General features: G+C 43.3%; 1 protein-coding gene across 1 annotated transcript; it reads right to left on the bottom strand.

Moving 5' to 3' along the window:
* Positions 1-7,557: 7,557 nt before the first annotated feature.
* Positions 7,558-12,809, bottom strand: bambia (BMP and activin membrane-bound inhibitor (Xenopus laevis) homolog a). Its single transcript, XM_078233611.1, has 3 exons — positions 12,214-12,809; positions 9,652-9,936; positions 7,558-8,377 (listed from the first exon to the last, which is right to left on the bottom strand). Exons 1-3 carry the CDS (start codon positions 12,287-12,289, stop codon positions 7,959-7,961), a joined length of 780 nt encoding a protein of 259 aa, XP_078089737.1. The 5' UTR covers positions 12,290-12,809; the 3' UTR covers positions 7,558-7,958.
* Between the last annotated feature and the right edge of the window lie 6,583 nt (positions 12,810-19,392).

Here is a 19,392-nt window from a genome sequence, read left to right as displayed (position 1 = left end):
GACAAACAGGATGCATCTTCAGCGGCAGAGGTAATAAACAGCCAGTTTTTAAAAAATCATTACGGCCCTGCCACACCACAAGCTTAATGTAAATAAGAATGTCTTAGTGCCTCAGCGCAGTATACCACAGATACATTTACCTACACAATGAGTGATTGCAAAGTGCTTTGAGATGCCCTTGGGATGTGAAAGATGTATAAATCATAGAATTTTATAGTATCGGAAAAGACCATTTACTTCTGTACCAGTTCTCTAAAAATATTCGTTTACCTCAACAATGCAGTTTTAATGAGCGTTAGTTAGGCTCTGCTCAGCATCACATTTTAGGCCTCATTTGTTACACAGCATTTTAGGTCATTTTTCTCCCTGCAAGTTCTCCGTGACCTTGTCCAGATAAGTGTTGAGGTACTTAAGGCTTTAAGCTATCGCACTGCAGATCAGCAACTGTCATCAAATAGTTAGGAAAATGCAAGAGATTCTGGCCAAATCACCACTAATGGGCACGGGGAATGAGTTCACAGCCAGTTACTGGTCATGAAAGGGGGTTGGGGGGGCCGGGTGTATTCCAGCCAGCATCAAATCCAAACAAATTCAAACAATCTTGTCAGGATGGCAAACAATTTGCATATAAATAAAAAGTTCCGCCACCCATTGCTCGACAAGATGCTCGAAGCAACTGAACACCATTCACTATTGAATGGACAGACTGTCTTCCCTGTAGATCAACACTGTGACTAGTTACTGACCAAGTGGCAGGAAGGGACTTGTCAAGCAGCTGTTTACTGCCGATTTGCTGAAAGCCCTATTTACACTCAATTTTCATTAGCAGACCATTTCCACTAAATTACTCCGAAGCTTCAAAGCATTGAGAAAATGTTAATAATTCTGTAAAGGTTGGGAGCACTTAACCAGAAAGAGGCAGCATGCCATACAGTGAGTCAGTGTTATAGGAAACTGTTTTTCACTTTGCTGGCTTTTCTCATTCTTAAAAAAAGTTGAATAATGCTTATCGGTTTGATTCCTAAACTGAGCTGAATTAGCTGCTCGCAACCATAACAATTGTTGGGTGTACCACAATTAGCCACAGTGATCCTGGGTTAGGGGAAGAAAATTCAAAATAGGTTCTGATTGGGGTGGCACAGTGGTTAGCACTGCTGCCTCACAGCACCAGGGTCCCAGGTTCAGTTCCGGCATTGGGTCACCGTCTGTGTGGTTTGCATGTTCTTCCTGTGTCAGTCTGGGTTTCCTCTGGGTGTCCCAGTTCCATCCCACAAGTCCAAATATGTGCAGGTTAGGTTGATTGGCCATCCTAACTGTCAGGGGGATTAGTGGGTTGAATGTGTGGGGTTATGGGAGTAGGGCCTGGGTGGGATTGTGGTTGGTACAGACACAATGGGCCGAATGGCCTCCTTCGACGCTGTAGGGATTCTATGATTGATCTTGACTCTTTCTGAAAAGTGAGTGGATCTGAAATCCCAAAGGTGGAAGAATTTTTCCTCAGGTGGGGGCAAATACAGAAAGTGAATCAGTCAGGTGTGTATTGCCTTTCTGCAATATTTTAATATTCTAGCTGAAAGCAAAAACAAATGAGACTTCCATCAGCTCTCATTTCAACTGGCACTTACGAGCTATCTGATAATATTCCTTGCCAGTCTCCCTATGGGCTCTGTAGCAACACCCCCCCTCCCCCCCACCCCACCTCACCTCCAGCAGCACGGGCCATGTCCACAGGATAATCCGCGCCTTCATAAGTGACGTTCCCCCCTCCAGTGAGCTCTAACCCCTTACCTGAATTCCAGTCCTGTTCTGGGGTCGTTGATCCAGGGACTGCTGCAGTCCCATTTGTGGCCACTGCTCCCAGAGGCGCTGCTGCTACTGAAGAGCTGTTGGTCCTCTCAATTGCCTGGGCAACAGCTCTTGGAGGGCTGCTTGAGGGGTGGAAACCATGTCAGACAGCTAATTGTCTGAACCATCTATTGTCATTACCAGGGCAGCCAGAGGGAGACAAGCCTGTGGTCAGGCCCATTGGCTCCATGTGAAATACCAGGCAAACTGTCTGGTAATGACGAGATCAGGTTTTGCATCCAATCTACAGAAAGAGGACATTCGACAAAATTGATCTGTGCCAGTACTTCTCTACAGAAGCTTTACCCACTTCTCATCTGGCACCATATTCCTCCTCCCTTGTTTCCATCAAGTGTCACTTAAAATATATTCCTCTGAAATCCCTCTTCAAATTAAAAAAAATCTCAGTATAGAGGTCAGTTTCAATAAGATGTGGAGTTTGTGTGTGCAGAACAAAGGGAACAAATAAAGGATAGCTGCAAATCAGCAAAGTGATTTTCATAGAATCATAGAACCATACAGCGCAGAAGAGCCCATCAAGTCCACACTGACACATCAGGAACACCTGAACTCCCACCTAATCCCTTCTGCCAGCACTTGGCCCACAGCCCTGAATGTTATGATGTGCCAAGTGCTCATTTAAAAGGTATCTGGATGAGCACTTGGCACATCATAAGGGCGATGGGTCAAGTGCTGGCAGATGGGATTAGTTGGGAGTTCAGGTGCTTCTAATGTATCGGTGCAGACTTGATGGGCTAAAGAGCCTCTTCTGTGTTGTGTGCTTCTGTGAAATTCATTTAGCTGATTTGCGGCTATCCTCTTATTTGTTCCCTTTGTTTTGCATACACAAACTCCATATCCTACTGAAATTGACCTCCATACAGAGATTTATTCCTTTTAATTTAAAGAGGAAATGGTGTGTCTGATTTCTTTGGGATATGGCTATAAATAAAAATTGATTGGGAGTCACTACACTGTCTCTGTTTCAACACGTTGCAATCAAAAGACTGGCGCTTTAACGTTATATTAATGGCCTCCTACCGCACTGTAAGGATTATGTGAAAGAGTAAGATGAAGACTCACGTGGAACAAACATAGACAAGTTGGGTCAAATGTCTTGTTTTTTTGTGTTGCAATTATTTGTTATTACCATGGAACAAGATGCATTATTGATCGAGGATAAACCATGATTAAAAGATAAGCACTGAATGAAACCATAGTAACATACTGAGGCCATAAATGGTACTGAACCACACTATTAAAAGATCCCTGTGGCAAACACTAATCTGCTGAATTAGCAGATCCTGGTTCCTACATTTAGCTTCAATATCCTTTGGACTGGAAGAAAATAAAGCTCTGTCCTAGGCTGCGATTAATCAAAATTTTCAGCACAAGTAACTGGGTGTTGAAGAGTCAGCTGAGGGCGAACACACACGCACGCACACACACAGCACTTTATAAAACTTGAAGGTTTGATAAAAATAGTCAAAACCATTGTCGTCCAAGGAAGGGGAAAAAAAACAAAGGAAGAAAACCCTGACAAACTTAATTCCTGTTATTTGTTTCAAGGGAAAACAAATATAACACAATACTTGAGTTTTTTTAAGTCTGCTCACTGCAAAAGAAATGGCAGCTATTTTCACTCAAAAATGTTGTTTTTCTAGTTATATTCAGCTGTATTCCTTTATCTTTGTTATTCCCGTAGAGGTATTTAATAATTTTATTAACCAGGTGCAATTATGCAACAGCTTTTAACATAGTAAATAATGCCACCAGGTACTTCGTAGGAGCGTTTTATCAAACAAAATTTGGCACCGAGCCACATTGAGGATTTATTTGGACAAATAACCGAAAGCTTGGAAAAATTGAAGGTTGCGATGGTTAGAAAGGTAGGAGTCTTCAAAAGGAATCCCAGAGCTTGGCAGCTGAAGGCATGGCCTACAGTGAAGCGATAAGGAGGATACACCAGGGGTCAAAAGGATAAAAGCAAAATACTGCAGATGCTGGATTCTGAAACCAAAAGAGAAAACGCTGGAAAATCTCAGCAGGTCTGGCAGCATCTGTAAGGAGCTTTGACAAAGGGTCATCTGGACTCGAAACGTCAGCTCTTTTCTCTCCTTACAGATGCTGCCAGACCTGCTGAGATTTTCCAGCATTTTCTCTTTTGGTTTCTTACACCAGACGTCAGATTGGTTGGTATCTGAAGGTTTTAGGGCTGAAGATCAGGCATCGGAAGGGGTGGATGCCCTCCCTAATTTGGGGACACGTCAAATGAACTGCTTTTACACGCAAGGTACATCCACACAGGAGCAATCAAAGGAAGATTAGAAGATTAGAAGATTAGAAACCCTACAGTGCAGAAGGAGGCCATTCGGCCCATCGAGTCTGCACCGACCACAATCCCACCCAGGCCCTCCCCCCACATATTTTACCCGCTAATCCCTCTAACCTATGCATCCCAGGACTCTAAGGGACAATTTTTAACCTGGCCAATCAACCTAACCCGCACATCTTTGGACTGTGGGAGGAAACCGGAGCACCCGGAGGAAACCCACGCAGACACGAGGAGAATGTGCAAACTCCACACAGACAGTGACCCGAGCCGGGAATCGAACCCGGGACCCTGGAGCTGTGAAGCAGCAGTGCTAACCACTGTGCTACCGTGCCGCCCCAAAGGTAGTGGGGACTCATATTTCTAGTCCTGATACTGGACAAAACATTTGTGCTGGGCAATCACCACAAGGAAGATTGAAAGGAAAAGAGAAAATGCTGGAAAATCTCAGCCAGTCTGGCAGCATCTGTAAGGAGATCTTTTATGAAGATTGAAAGGAACAGCTTCTAACATACGAGTATAGGAAATAGGAATAGGGATAGAAGATACAGCCCATCACGCTTGTTCAGCCATTCCAAACTATTGGTTCAGACTTTTGACTTCAGTTCCAATTTCCCTCCTGCTCTCCATATTCCTTGATTCCCTGAGAGACAAAAAAAGCCTCAGCCTTAAATATATTGAACAATGGAGCACCCACTGCTCTGTGGAGTAGAAAACTCCAAAGATTCACAACACTGAGACTGTGCCCACCCCTCTGGTGCTCTGGATTCCCCAGCCAAGGCAAACAACCTCTAAGCCTACTCCGTGGAGCCCTTTCAGAATAGCCTCTCCTCCTTTTGAACTCCACAGAAACGCTGGCCCAATTTATTCAGCCTCTCATCAAAGCACGACCCCCTCATCCTGAGAGCCAATTTAGTGAAGTGTTGCTGTACCGCTTCCAAAGCAAGTATATCCTCCTTAAAAATGGAGCCCAAACTGAACAGAATATTCCAGGTGTGGTCTCACCAAAATCCTGTACAATTGTAGCCAGACTTCTTTATTCTTGTACTCCAGTTTGCAATAAAGGTCAATATGCCAATTGCTTGCTGTGCCTGCATGCTAAATTTGCGGTCCTTGTAGGAGTACTCAAGGTCCCTCGGAGTTTCAACGTTTACAAATTTTACACCTTGAAGGTATTCTGGCTTTTCTATTCTTACACTTTTCCATATTATACACCATCTACCATCTTGTTACCAACACACTTAACCAGTCCATCTCCCTTAGCAGCCTTTGTGTCCTCCTCAAAGCTTGACGTTCACACCTTGCTTTATTTCACCAACAAATTCAAGACACATTACTCCCTGCTTGTCATAAATCATCAATGTAGACTGCAAATAACTAAGGCCCCAGCACAGATCCTTGTGGAATTCCACGAGTCACCACCTACCAACTTTAAACTGCTTCATTTATCCCTATTCTTTGCTTCGTATCGAATAACCAATCCTCCATCCAATTTTAGCAGTGGAAGGGCTAAAAAGTGGGCAATCACCTATGTAGTAGCTATCACTTCTGTTGCACGACTAACGTAACATGAAAGCTGATGGAATAAAAATTTCCCCATCACTGACAATGTTGCTATATATATATATATATATATATACACACACACACTTAAAAATCTATCCCAGTAAATTAAAAAGGTTATTTTAATTATATATAAAGAAACAATAAAGACATATTTTCCATCCTTTACCTAGCCCATCAAAGCCTGCTCAAACCAGAAATATTTCAGTTCATTTAAACCAAGTAATCATATTGTAATTTACCAATCTTCCAAGTGTTAATCTAAATTCTTCCATCGCCCCAACTTGCAACTGCTTATGCCCTGTTTTATTAAGTATCCTTATAGTTGTAACACCCAATTATAAGTTGATTTATTTTTAAATTATGGTTTCAGAGGAAAACTATCATGGAATCCTACAGTGAGAAGGGGGCCATTCAGCCCATCGAGCTTGCAATAAAATCTACAACTTGATATATTGTGCGCTTGGTTGAAAAGAACTATTGAAATATGAAAAACCTGGGAATTTTGCAACCACAAGTGATGCCAGGAGTTGGGAAAAGGAAATGAGCGTCTTAACTATGAATTTGTAAGGGATATCGCTGTTGAAACTACAGTACTAGTTTAATTCAGAAAGAGGTAGAAAGCTGAAGAGCAAGCTTGTTTTGAGATTAATTTTACATTTGATATTGGATAAACCTCAGGATCTTCCTCTAGTTGGGTGTCAAAAAACACTTCACTAATAAAAGACAGTGGGCAGAAATTTCCCATCCCACCTGGCAGGGGAATTGAAGTGGGCGGGGGCAGACCACACAAAGATCCATTTACCTCAGGAGGGATTTTCTGGTCTTGGGCGAGTGCGGCCAGAAAATACCGCCCAATGTGACAGTATCAGTCAGCACTAACAAGCGGGAGTTACATCGGAAGAAAACATCTGCAGCCACAGATAATCGGGCAGTGTTTTTAAGAGTTAGAGGTTGGCTGCATGTATTTAGTGCTTAATGAGAATGGGAGAGTGTTGTCCTTCTAACCTGCAACTTAGCAAAATCAGGTAGGATCGGTCACTTGATGGCTTCACATTCAACTAAATAACACATAGGAAAGTTGTGGCACAGGAGGCCATCTGGCCCATCTTGTCCAAGCAAAGACAAGGACACCCAGGTTCCCTTTCTAATCCCAGTGCACAATAGTATCAGAATATACAACAGGCAACTGTCTATTTTCTGGGGAGGGGTTGGGAGAATTAATCTAAAATGGCAAAACATTTTTCAAATGCAACTCTGTCCAATAGGACTATAATAGGCATATTCTGCCGAGAGATGTTGAGAGAAATGGCTGCTTTTATCATTTGTAAATGGTAAAGATGTGTGCGTTAGGGTGATTGGCCATGCGAAATCACCCTTAGTGTCCCAAAATGTGTAGATTAGGGGATTAAGCAGAGTATATGCCAGGGGTTATGGGGATAGGGCCTGGGTGGCATTGTCGTCAAGAGTTGACGCAGACTCAATGGGCCGAATGGCCTCCTTCTGAGGTGTAGAGATCCTATAATTCGTCTCAGCATTATGAGGGGATAAAAATAGGGGACAAAGTGTGAGAAGAAAGTAAAAAGTTTCCTTCCACATTAAGCTAATAAAGGAGGGGTAAACGCAGAAGTACACAGCTTGTTGTGTAGTCACGCTAAAGGCCATCATAATCACCACTACTTTCTGCAGCCATCTTTTTTTAAATTCCTTCCGTGAAATGGGAAATCCCACAACGGTAAATAAAATATTAAGAGCTCGCCCTCCAAAAGAATGTATTTAATTGGGATTTTGGTCTACAATAAAACTAAGATACCTGGTCAGAATTAGAGAAAAAATATATTTTCAGATTTTTACAATAATTGGAACAGGAAACATATAAAGAACAGGAGCATAAAGTATACATCAGTTTATCTCCACTTCCGTCAGCTCCAAACAAATCTTTTTTTTTCCTTTTTGTTCCCCCTCTCCCCGAGCCATCGGAACTGTCTCTGGAAACGCGTGTAGAATTCATCCTTATACAAAGTGTGCAAATGAGAAATTTCAGAAACCTTCACAGAGGCAAGGACTCGTACGTGTAGAATATATTAAAATCAGGTCCCTTGTTCAACCTTTTTTTGAGTCTTCTTTACAGTTCTTAGTAAGTCCGTGATTGTCTTTTCACATAAAGTGCAATTGTCCAGCAGAATAGAACCAGGAGCGGCTCACGTTAAAACACGGGTCATACAAACTCCAACTTTCCATGTCCGCTGTACATCCCCCAGTGAACCAGGGAGAGGAGCTTATCGTTACTGAGGTCGGAGTGCCGGATTTTGTCACAGGTCATGCAGCAGTTCTCGTGGCCAGTCACAGGTACCATACACTCCAGATCCAACTTGGCCACCTGCCCCTTCTTGGAGTGGTGCCCGTGGAAGCTGTAATGTAAACGCGACAGCATCTGCCGCCGCTGGTCCTGAAGTCTCTTGTTCTCGCTGCGCAGCATACGTAGGGCCAGCATGATCAGCAATACTAAGATCAGGCCACCCGCAATGGGCACAGCAATGACCGCAGCCCTGAACCACAGCTCCTTCGAGGAAGTGAGTTCTTGCACCCTGGAGATCAGGTTCTTATTGGAGTCCTGATGATACCGAATTCCCTGATCTGAGAAGGGGGAGAAAAAACAGTGAAAGAGTGAGCAGAACTGCTACGCTTAACAAGCAACTGACTTTTGCATTAATAAGACCATAAGTGGAGGCGATGGCCTAGTGGTATTATCGCTAGCCTATTAACCCAGAAACTCAGCAAGCGTTCTGGGGACTCGGGTTCGAATCCCACCACGGCAGATGGTGGAATTTGAATTTGATTTTAAAAATCTGAAATTAAGGATCTACTGATGGCCATGAAACCATTGTGGATTGTCAGAAAACCCCATCTGGTTCACTAATGTCATTTAGGGAAGAAAATCTGCGGTCCTGACCTTACATGTGGTTCTAAAGCCACAGCAATGTGGTTGACTCTCAATTACCCTCTGAAATGGCCTAGCAAGCCACTCATTTTGCCACCACCACCTCAAGGGCAACTAGGGATGGGCAATAAATGCTGATGTGGAGATGCCGGTGTTGGACTGGGGTAAACACAGTAAGGAGTCTAACAACACCAGGTTAAAGTCCAACAGGTTTTCTGGCCGAGAATTGCCAAATGCTTGCCAGCCAACATTGCCCACGTCCCACAAAAGACTAATAAAAGATATAGGAGCAGGGTTGGGCCATTTGGCCCATCGAGTCTGCTCCGCCATTTGTTTATGGCTGACATGTTTCTCAAACCATTTTTTCCTGTCTTTTCCCTATAATCCTTGATCTCCTTACCAATCAAGAACCTCTGTATCTGTCTTAAATCTCAGTACAATCCCCATTTGGATGATCAATTCATAGCCCTTTATTCTCAGAAGTCCCAACAAGTCCGAGTAGTCATTAAAGGTTGCTGGTGCAACCATGTTTTTTTATTTTATTCCTTAAAGACATTTCAAAAGTCAGGTCACCTCTCCTCAAATGGTAAATCTAAACCAGTCAATTAAGCATTTAGGATATTTACCTACTCGTGTTCCCACCACCTCCAAAGTTTTAATAACAAACAGAACAAGACAAGCAAGATAGAACCGAGATTCAATAACCCAAAATCCAGGAAACCGTTTTATTTTAATCTAATTTGCTGGCTGCCCCAGAAAGACAACAAAATACTTAAACAGGGAAAACCTTTTACTAGTCCTCTGTTAGCAGAGACACATAATATCTTACTGCTCAAGATCCAGCTCGTATCTTGCCATTCCCTCCCCGTGTCTCTAATTACATTAACAAAATCAATACCAGCCATCCAAAGACTTGGCTGTCATCACCTTATAGATCAGGCAGAGATTTAACAGCGAAAGGCTCTCTTACCAGAGCTCTCGCTCCCAGGATGTGAAAGGACGTCTTGGAGCCCTCTATAATTGCACATATCCTCGTGACAGCACTCCAACATGGGCCAGGTCCCCGTGTGATTCCGGGATCTTTTAGCATGGCAGATGTTTGCCGAATTTGAAACAGTGTCCAAGCACCCGTGAGTTAAAGGCGAGTTCGTATTCTGGGGGTCCAGGAGCCTGGAAAAACAGGCCGACAGTTCCGATTTGCACATGTAACCCGTCGCCACACAGTTAGATGCATCGCAGTAGCATCTAATTTCACCTAAAGTTAAAAAGGGGGAAAAAAAGTGAGGTTAATTTCTGATCAAGACTTGGTCGGTACAACACATGAAATATGAGTTATTAATTGGCACTGCCAGAGACTGATGCTCAAATGCTGATGTCTACTTTTTGATTTGAGCTCACAGGAAAGTTGATAATTAGTAGGTTACTCCTTCCAGCTCCTGGTGTGGTGTCGCCAAGCATACCAGTATACATAGTTATTAAACCTAAAGTTTTTCCAACCACACCAGTCCTCATAGTAAATGCAATAACACTGGAGGACTGGCAAAAAACCGTTGACTGGGTTGATCCAAGACAACTTCCAGTGAAATGGCAGAACATCTGGAAGCCAACCCCACTCCAGTCCTTTCAAAAATGAACATTCTTCGCACCGAAACACAGCACTTTATAAAAAGCTGAAGCACCCTTCAAAACTAGCGATTTGCAAAGTGGAGAGACAAAGCAGGTATAGAAAGGACACAAAAGGGCTTTTCTTTCAAATCGCTTCTTCGCTATTGCCTCTCAGGCAGCATTTTAAAACAAGAAGCATGAAGCTTATAATTAGTGGTTTGTTTGCCAAAGACAATTTCTTTCAACCCAAATGGAAACTGGTATTTACACACACACTAAAAGTGAAACATCTTTAAAAAAAGTCAGCAGGCTCGTTCTGATTTTACATGCAAGCTGACTTGTGATGGGAGGGAAAGGCCAGGCTGTTGGCTGCCTGCGGTGTTGAAAATCACCGAGAGATTTCCCAAAACAAAAAAACTTTTATATTAAATGGGGGCCTTGGCAGGAGCCTCTCCGACCACAAACAAGCCTCAGAAAAAAAAATTACACGTGCATCTCTCCCGTTTAAAAAAAAATCTTAATAGCTTCCGCTCCTGAGAAATTACTTTAAAAAGTTCCCTTTGTATGCAAGCAGGACTAAGAAGCCTTTGCCATATTCGCCTGAAAGCGATCAGGTTTCAAGCACCTAAACTCAGCTCTTAATGCTACCAGACCCCGACCAGCAATTTCCCAGCTCTTAATGACTCAGGGCTAATGGAGGGGCTGAAGGATAGGGGGCTGTGTAAAATGACTGATGTGGATACAAAAACCTTCCCCCTGGATTTTACAAACCTATTGACTGGACAACTCTCACAGCTTCCAGTTTTTTGCAAACCTTATTGATCTTTTTTTAAAAAACGCGTTAGCCTTGAATCTGTAAACCTGAGGGAGAAAAAAAAGTTGTTGCGACCCAAGTAACCATTCATTATACCTTTACTACATTTTGGGTTTTTTTTTCTTCTTTTTACGAGCTTGTACTCCGCCAACATGGCTACAGGAGATACAACAGGCTTTTTTTTTTAGTAAGCTTTTGATGTGAACTGGCAGGAGACAGGAGACTGTGAACCCCTAATTATATCATTATCAGCCACATAGCTCCAGTATCGGTGACTCCTCATCATCAGTCTCTGCTTCACTCCCAGCGCTCTCCCTTTGATGCGGCCAGAAAGACCCAGTCGCTGACGACAGGCTTTTCTTATCTGGGTTAAATACAGGTTTGTACCAAAAATAAATAAAAAGGTACACACAATGGAGGTTGCTCATCCCAACTTCTAGCACTGATTAGTCACTAGTGCAGGAGAACAGTTACAAACAAACATCTATATCTCCCCCAGGTGATTTTGTTTTTGGATGAAAGTTAAATCTCTTGTAACTTGTATGCCCCTCCCGCCGTGCAAAAAAAACCATAGCCTGGCCCAAGAATTCATGTTTAATTATTTAAAAGATTTGTTTTCAAGGTTGCCAATTGGGCGGTATGCTAAGTTGTAGATTTTTCTTTTAACAATGTATCCTCCATTCTCCAAGAGAAATTATGGATTTTTACTACACTTTAATAAAGAAAAAGTTATGGTTTTCTTAAAAAAAAATCCGCTCGGGGCTACCCTGTAACCTCTTTAAGATGGAACCGAGTCTTTCAGCGTTTAGAAATTCATTAGGGGCGGCTTACAAAAACATTTTGACAACCGCCTGCCCCTTAGGTCCACTTACATCAATGGAGGGCACTGAACTGCCAGGGTAAGCAAGGGGAAATTTATCTTACCAAAAGGAGGTCGGCGGCTTTGTATGAAAAGAATGGAGCAAAACAGACTATTTATTCGGCAGCCTATTAATTCAGACGTTTGCAGAGCTTAAGACAAAAAAAAGAGCAGCAATGTGAAAGGATGGATCAGATCAGCCCTTTCAGCCTCCCGGGATGAAGGTACACTGTCCCCTCCCCCACTTCACTCACCTTTAGTTAAAAGGATCGCCATCGCACACAGTTCCAGCTGTAGCCAAATCGAGATGAGATTGAGATGCCGATCCATTTAAGTTGCACTAATTTTTTTTTCACCTCCCAGGTTTATTGGACGTGAGTTTGCAGCTTGATTTGCCAGCCAAGCTTGCACTCTTTTCACCCCCTTTCCAAGTCTCTGGCCGATCCGCTGGAGATCTCCTGGCTGAACTTGTCCCTGCTGCTGCTGTTCACAACACAAGCTCCATAGAGCGCAGCAGCCGCCAACCGGCACGACTTGCCCTGGATACTACGCTGACTGCCTCTCGCTCTAGCAGCCAGCCCAGTACTTAACCCCCCAGTCCAGGAACCCAGCACTCAGCCTCCCAGTCCAGCCAGCCCAGCACTCAGCCTCCCAGTCCAGGCAACCCAGCTCTCAGCCTCCCAGTCCAGGCAACCCAGCACTCAGCCTCCCAGTCCAGGCAACCCAGCACTCAGCCTCCCAGTCCAGGCAACTCAGCCTCCCACTGCAGCCAGCCCAGCTCTCAGCCTCCCCACCCAGCCGTGGGCACTGCTTTAACTGCGCTCCCACTCAATGCCTACCCGCTCTGAATGACAGCAACGCCACCCACTTACATGCCATTGCCCACCCTCCTCACTGCAGCTAACCAATCAGCCCCTGGGACAACCCTAGACCAGCCCCCGGGAGGTGAAGCTAGGGACAGGATTGGATGGACAGGACAGAGGGGGCGGTACATCCCGCCCCTCAGACCTCCAGTGATTGGTTCTGGCCGTTTCCGAGGTAACGTTGCTGCTGAAGGCCTCTTGTTAAGTGGATATTCTATTCTGTCAATCACCCCTCCCCCTACGTCCACAGGTTCATTCATACCCTGGCTCTCTCTCTGTAAAGATATTAAACATTTCCTTTCCCATTCCTAACCTCTCCAGCTGTGTCTCCCAGAAAACAAAATCCCTTTTCAACATACAGTGAATATTACATGGGTCGCAGTTGTACTGAAGCACCTCGGAGTGCAACTTGTTCCAACCTTTAAAATCATCTTGCAACATTTGTAAGATGTCTGAATCGTTTCCTTTACTGCAGGGAATCATCTCAGAATGTTGCTTGATGTCTTTAAAGAACCTGAATGTTATTATTGCTTTTATTGTGATGGCTATTTTGGAGTGTTTGTAATGTTCTTGCAGATATTTTATCAAAATAAAGTATATTTTTGAAAACAAAATCTCGTTTCAGCCACTCTGTAACATTGCGCAGCTAGGTTTAAAACAGTAAAGAGTTGTTATTTTTTTTTAAAATTAAATGTTATCCTTGTATCTCATCAGCAAATGCTCATTATAATGATCATGGAAACAATGTAAAATCGATTTAAAGAATCGATTCAAAAAAGCTAATTTTTTAATGGACAAATAATATTTTGAGATTTAAACTGAACGCGCCAATATGTTAACACTTAACAGGAATGGAATGGAATATATAGGAACTTTATATGGGATTGGGAAAAGTTTAACCTTTACCTTTTGTGTGATGTGTAATGACTGTCATTGAATACAGGCTCCACCTTGTTGGTAAAGCTGAGACAGTGGTTTGTATTTGAATAACGCCTGTCTGCACATCATTATGATTCATTATCCTGAAACATAATGCCCAGTGTGAGCTCAGCAATGAACCGCAGCATTCCACATCCTAGAATCAAGCATTGCGCTTTTCCTTTGCAATTTGCTTTCAAATTGATGCAAAATAATCTTTACTTTTTTTTTTAAAAGTACGTGCCATTATAAGACTCGATTCGGGACAAAAGGGTTCCTGGCTAAAGATGTTGGGGGCATTGCTTTAAATGTGGAATGAACTCAGAAGTTCTAAGATGCCTTTAGCAAATATGTGGAGATTTAGCAAATATCACGGCGGTAACTGCTGAATATAGCAGGCCATGCACTGTGTGTGGGGAAAAGGGGGGGTCAGGCTTGAGAGGCAGAGTGTGTGTGTGTTTTTGTGTCTTACGGGAGGAGGGGCTGCAGACAGTTAAGTTAAATTAGCAATCAAAAGACACCCGGCGCCACAGAGACGACAGAGAGAGCAACTGACAGTCAATTATCAGCCCCAAAACAATACGCAGCAAACACCGCCGATTGTGATCAGTATCAAGCCAATGGAATATTGTCAGTGATATGTTAATTACTTTGTTGGTATACCGTCTGGGGCCATCAAAAGACAGAGCGCCCTTAGACCTATCGTATTTGATATCTCCACTGTGAAAGCAGAGCAGAGCCAAGTATCGAACCGAATGTGCGTGACATTTAGCTAGTTCCCACAAAATATTTTTACACAACGGCCAAAAAATGACATTCACAATTGTACTTCATGCAATCTTTAAGAAAAGAGAATCCAGGCGCCGGCTGTGAAACCTTATAACCTTTTACAATTGCTCGCTTTTTGCCGCTGCTTTGGCCGAAATTCGAAAATGACAAAGTTTCCACCCAATTGCATTTGACGCATGCTCATAGAATCATAGAAACCCTACAGTACAGAAAGAGGCCATTCGGCCCATCGAGTCTGCACCGACCACAATCCCACCCAGGCCCTACCCCCATATCCCTACATATTTACCCACTAATCCCTCTAACCTACGCATCTCAGGACACTAAGGGCAATTTTTTTTTAGCATGGCCAATCAACCTAACCCGCACATCTTTGGACTTTTGTGCTTCGGGATTTCACAGAACATATACAGCTCTATATTCCACCTTGACAGAATATACAGCTATATATTCTACCTTCACACATTATACAGCTATATACACCACCCTCACACAATATACAGCGATACACACCACCCTCACAAAGTATACAGCTATATATACCACCCTCATAAAATATACAGCTATATACTCCACCCTCACACAATATACAGTTATATACACTACCCTCACAAAATATAAGCTATATACACTACACCCTCAGAAAATATACAGCTATATACTGCAGCCTCGCACAATATACAGTTACATGCACCACCCTCACCAAATATATAGCTATATACACCACCCTCACAAAATATTCAGCCATATGCACCACCCACACAGAACATACAGCTATATATTCACCCTCACACAATCAACAGCTATGTACACTACTCTTGCAAAATATACAGATATATACACCACCCTCACACAATATACAGCTATATACACCACCCTTGCAAAATATACAGCTATATACGCTACCGTCACAAAATATACAGCTATGTATTCCACCCTCACGAAATATGCAACTAGATACTCCACCATCATACAATATACAGCTATATACTGCACCCTCACACAATATGCAGCTATATACTGCACCCTCACACAATATACAGTTACATGCAGCACCCTCACAAAATATACAGCTATATACACCACCTTCCCCCTGGGTAAACTCAATATTCACAAAATATGCAATCAACGAAAATCAATTGAAATCCCAGACTGGAAAAAATACATCCATCTCACAGTTATAATTATAATCAATGTAATTACATAGGGAATGGTAATATTGGAAGGCCACATAGCATTGAAACGTTAAGAACTGATATAGGGAGCACAATATAAAGGGCCTTTCATGACAACTGAGTGCTTTAAAAGCACTTTACATCCAGCCAAGTACTCTAGAAGTGTCGCCAATCGTCACCGTTTGGGAAACATGAAGGTGAGATTACACCTTGACAAATATAATAAAGTGAACTGTTTTAGAACAATCTAGAAGTGTGTTTATTTTGAATACAGCAACGGTACTATTTTCAAACACATATTTAAACCCATTGGAGAACATCTGAGGGTTCCTGAAAATATGTCAGATTCTTCAGAAAATGAAGGGTGGGGACTGGGAGCTTGTACATTCCACCCATATATTTATTTGTACACAATGTGTGCTTGACAAAGAAGGGAAGGCTAGGTTTAGAAAGTAATTCTAATGTTAACTTTCCTAATTCCATATGGAACGGATAAAAGTGATTATCCCACATAGTGCAACAATGAATTCCCTTCACTAAATCACATGACTGTACTTAAGTTCAAATATTAAGATCTCTCATCTCTATTGTCGCTGATCTGGGAATGTGCTGTCCTTTGCATAGAGTGGAGATTGTGCTCCGTTGATGCGACCAGAGAGATAGCCCTGACAATGATGTGAAAAAGGCGATCGGTCTCAGAGTTGCCTCCGGGGAATGCAGGAACTGGAGAGGCAACAATTATTTTAATTGTAGGGAATGAGGCTGAGGCGCCAGTTGAGTATCTGTTTTGCATCAACCCCCAGAGTCACTCGAAGCCGTCATGGTGCCATGTCACTGTGTCGCTTAAAAATCATTAGGCAGGATTCTCCAGATTAATTATTCATTCGCTTCGAAAAAACTGGAGACAGGGCTCGCGGAAGCAGGGGGGAGCTGTGAAAGTAGGCTGACAGATCTCTACATTTCAACGATCACTGCTCAAACATCATGTACATCACCCAACGTTAGCTCCCGGATAATGGATGTTGTGGGTGCGGTGGGGAAATGTTAATGTTTTAAGTTTCTTTTTCAGATTCAAAGTTGATATGACACTGCAGAATTAAAGATAACAAGAATTGTTGTAAATGGGACAGCAAGTCGAATTCGTCCTCACAGGGGTAGATGGAGAATCTTTAGGTTAGTCTGAGTAGATGTATATTATATTTCTAGAATCCCTACAGTGCAGAAGGAGGCCATTCGGCCCATCGAGTCTGCACCGACAACAATCCCACCCAGGCCCTATCCCTGTAACCCCACACATTTACCCTAGCTAGACCCCCGAGGGGACAATCTGCATGGCCAATCCACCTAAACCGCACATTTTTGGACCATGGGGGGAAACCGGAGCACCTGGAGGAATCCCACATAGACAGGGGGAGAATGTGCAAACTCCACACGGTCTGTCACCCAAGCCGGGAATCGAACCTGGGTCCCTGGTGCTGTGAGGCAGCAATGCTAACCACTGTGCCACCGTGCTGACCAGTATTACTGATATTACTGTTAACAATTTGGCACTTTTTTATTACTGAACTTCTTCCTCAATTTCATTTAATATTTTTCAGATTATGGACTGATACAGTTCTCCTCTGACATTCAGTTACACCAATCTCCATATCACTGCTCGTCAAAACAAATCCTTGGCTATGAAATTCTCAGGGATAGAAACATTCAACATCCCCAAAGACAAAAATATATCGTGGTACATTGCACGTGGCATAGTGGTTAGCACTGCTGCCTCACAGTGCCAGGGACCTGGGTTCCATTCCTGGTTTGGGCCACTGTCTGTGTGGAGTTTGCACATCCTCCCCGTGTCTGCGTGGGTTTCCTCCAAGTGCTCTGGTTTCCTCCCACAATCCAAAAGATGTGCTGGTTAGGTACGTTGGCCATGTTAAATTCTCCCTCAGTGTATCCAAACGGGCATCGAAGTGTGGCAACTAGAGGATTTTCACAATAACTTCATTGTAATGTTGATGTAAGCCTACTTGTGACACTAATAAATACGTTTTAAACTTTAAAAGCAAAATGCTGCGGATGCTTGGAAATCTGAAATAAAAAAAGAGAATGCTGGATAAACTCAGCAGGTCTGACAGCATCTGTGGAGAGAGAAACACAGTTAACATTTCAGATCTAAATGATCCTTCTCCAGAATTATTTTATAATCAAAGTCTGCATTATGTTCCAACGTGTTAAAATATCTTGGAATTGATGTGACATTAAAAATGAGAGTAAGGGATCAGTAGTTCATGAACATGACCCATACCTCTCAATATGCCTCTTCCTCTATCTTAGGCAGTCCCTTGTAATCAAGGATAGCTTGCTTCCATTTTGGTTCCATTGGTTCCAAGATGGCTGGTAAGTCCAATGCAGGACCTGCAGACTCTGCCACATGTTGGGTTGGTGGTGTTGAAGGAATGGTAGATGGGGTCTTTGCAGTTGCTTCTCCTGATGCCTCGATTTTGCCTCTGCATATTCCCAATGAAGCCTCTTTTTGTACTTCAGAGCCTTCCCGAATTAGCTTTCTCCATTTTGATCGGTCACAGGCCAGGGTCTCCTGTAAATTGACAAATGTTTGAGGGATAGTTTGAGGCCATGCCTAAAACATTTCTGCTGTCCTCTTGGGAGTCTCCTGCTGCAACCAAGTTCGGAGTAGAGCAGTTGTTTCAGGAGGCTGGCCATAGGTGAGTTATAGGCTGGAATTTTACCATCCCGCCCGCTACGGGAATCAGAGTGGGCAAGGGGTGGAGCATGGGAAGGCCCATTGACCTCAGACGGAATTTTATGGTTTTGGGATGAGTGAGGTCATATAATCCTGCCCATAGAGTTTTACAGCACAGCAAGAGGTCTTTCGGCCCATCGTGTCTGTGCCAGTCATCAAGCACCCATCTACCCGAATCCCATTTTCCCGCACTTGGCCCAGAGCCTTGTATGCTATGGGGTTTCAAGTGTTCACTGAATGTTTCTTAAATGCTGTGAGAGTTCTTGCCTCTATCACCCTTTCAGCCAGAGTTCCAGATTCCCACCACCCTCTGGATGAAAAGATCTTTCCTAAATCCCCCCTAAATTTCCTCCCCCTTACCTTAAATCTATGCCCCCTGGTTATTGGCCCCTCTACTAAGGAGAAAAGTTCCTCCTCCCGTTCTATGTCTCTCATTGATTGAGGTGTACAAGATTATGAGGGGCATGGACAGGGTGGACAGGGAGCAGCTGTTCCCCTTACTTGAAGGGTCAGTTACAAGGGGGCACAAGTTAAAAGTGAGGGGTGGGAGGTTTAGGGGGGATTTGAGGAAAAACCTTTTCACTCAGAGGATGGTGACCGTCTATAATGCACTGCCTGTGAGGGTGGTGGAGGCGGGGTACCTCACATCCTTTAAAAAGTACCTGGATGAGTACTTGGCATATCATAACATTCAAGACTATGGGCCAAGTGCTGGCAGTGGGATTAGGTGGGCAGGTCAGGGCCTCGATGGGCCGAAGGGCCTCTTCTGCACTGTTTTATTCTGTGATTCATAATTTTATAAGATGTACAAATGACATATCCCACCAATCGGAGCTGGTTTTAAGTGATTAGTGCTTTGATGCTGGGCTAGTTGGCTTGGAAGAGGGCACTGCTGTTGGACTGTCTTTCTTGCTGCTGTTTTAGTCAAACACCCAG

The sequence above is a fragment of the Mustelus asterias genome, chromosome 2 (genome assembly GCF_964213995.1).
Source record: "Mustelus asterias chromosome 2, sMusAst1.hap1.1, whole genome shotgun sequence".
NCBI lineage: Eukaryota > Metazoa > Chordata > Chondrichthyes > Carcharhiniformes > Triakidae > Mustelus > Mustelus asterias.
This window is presented reverse-complemented; position numbering and strand designations above follow the sequence as displayed.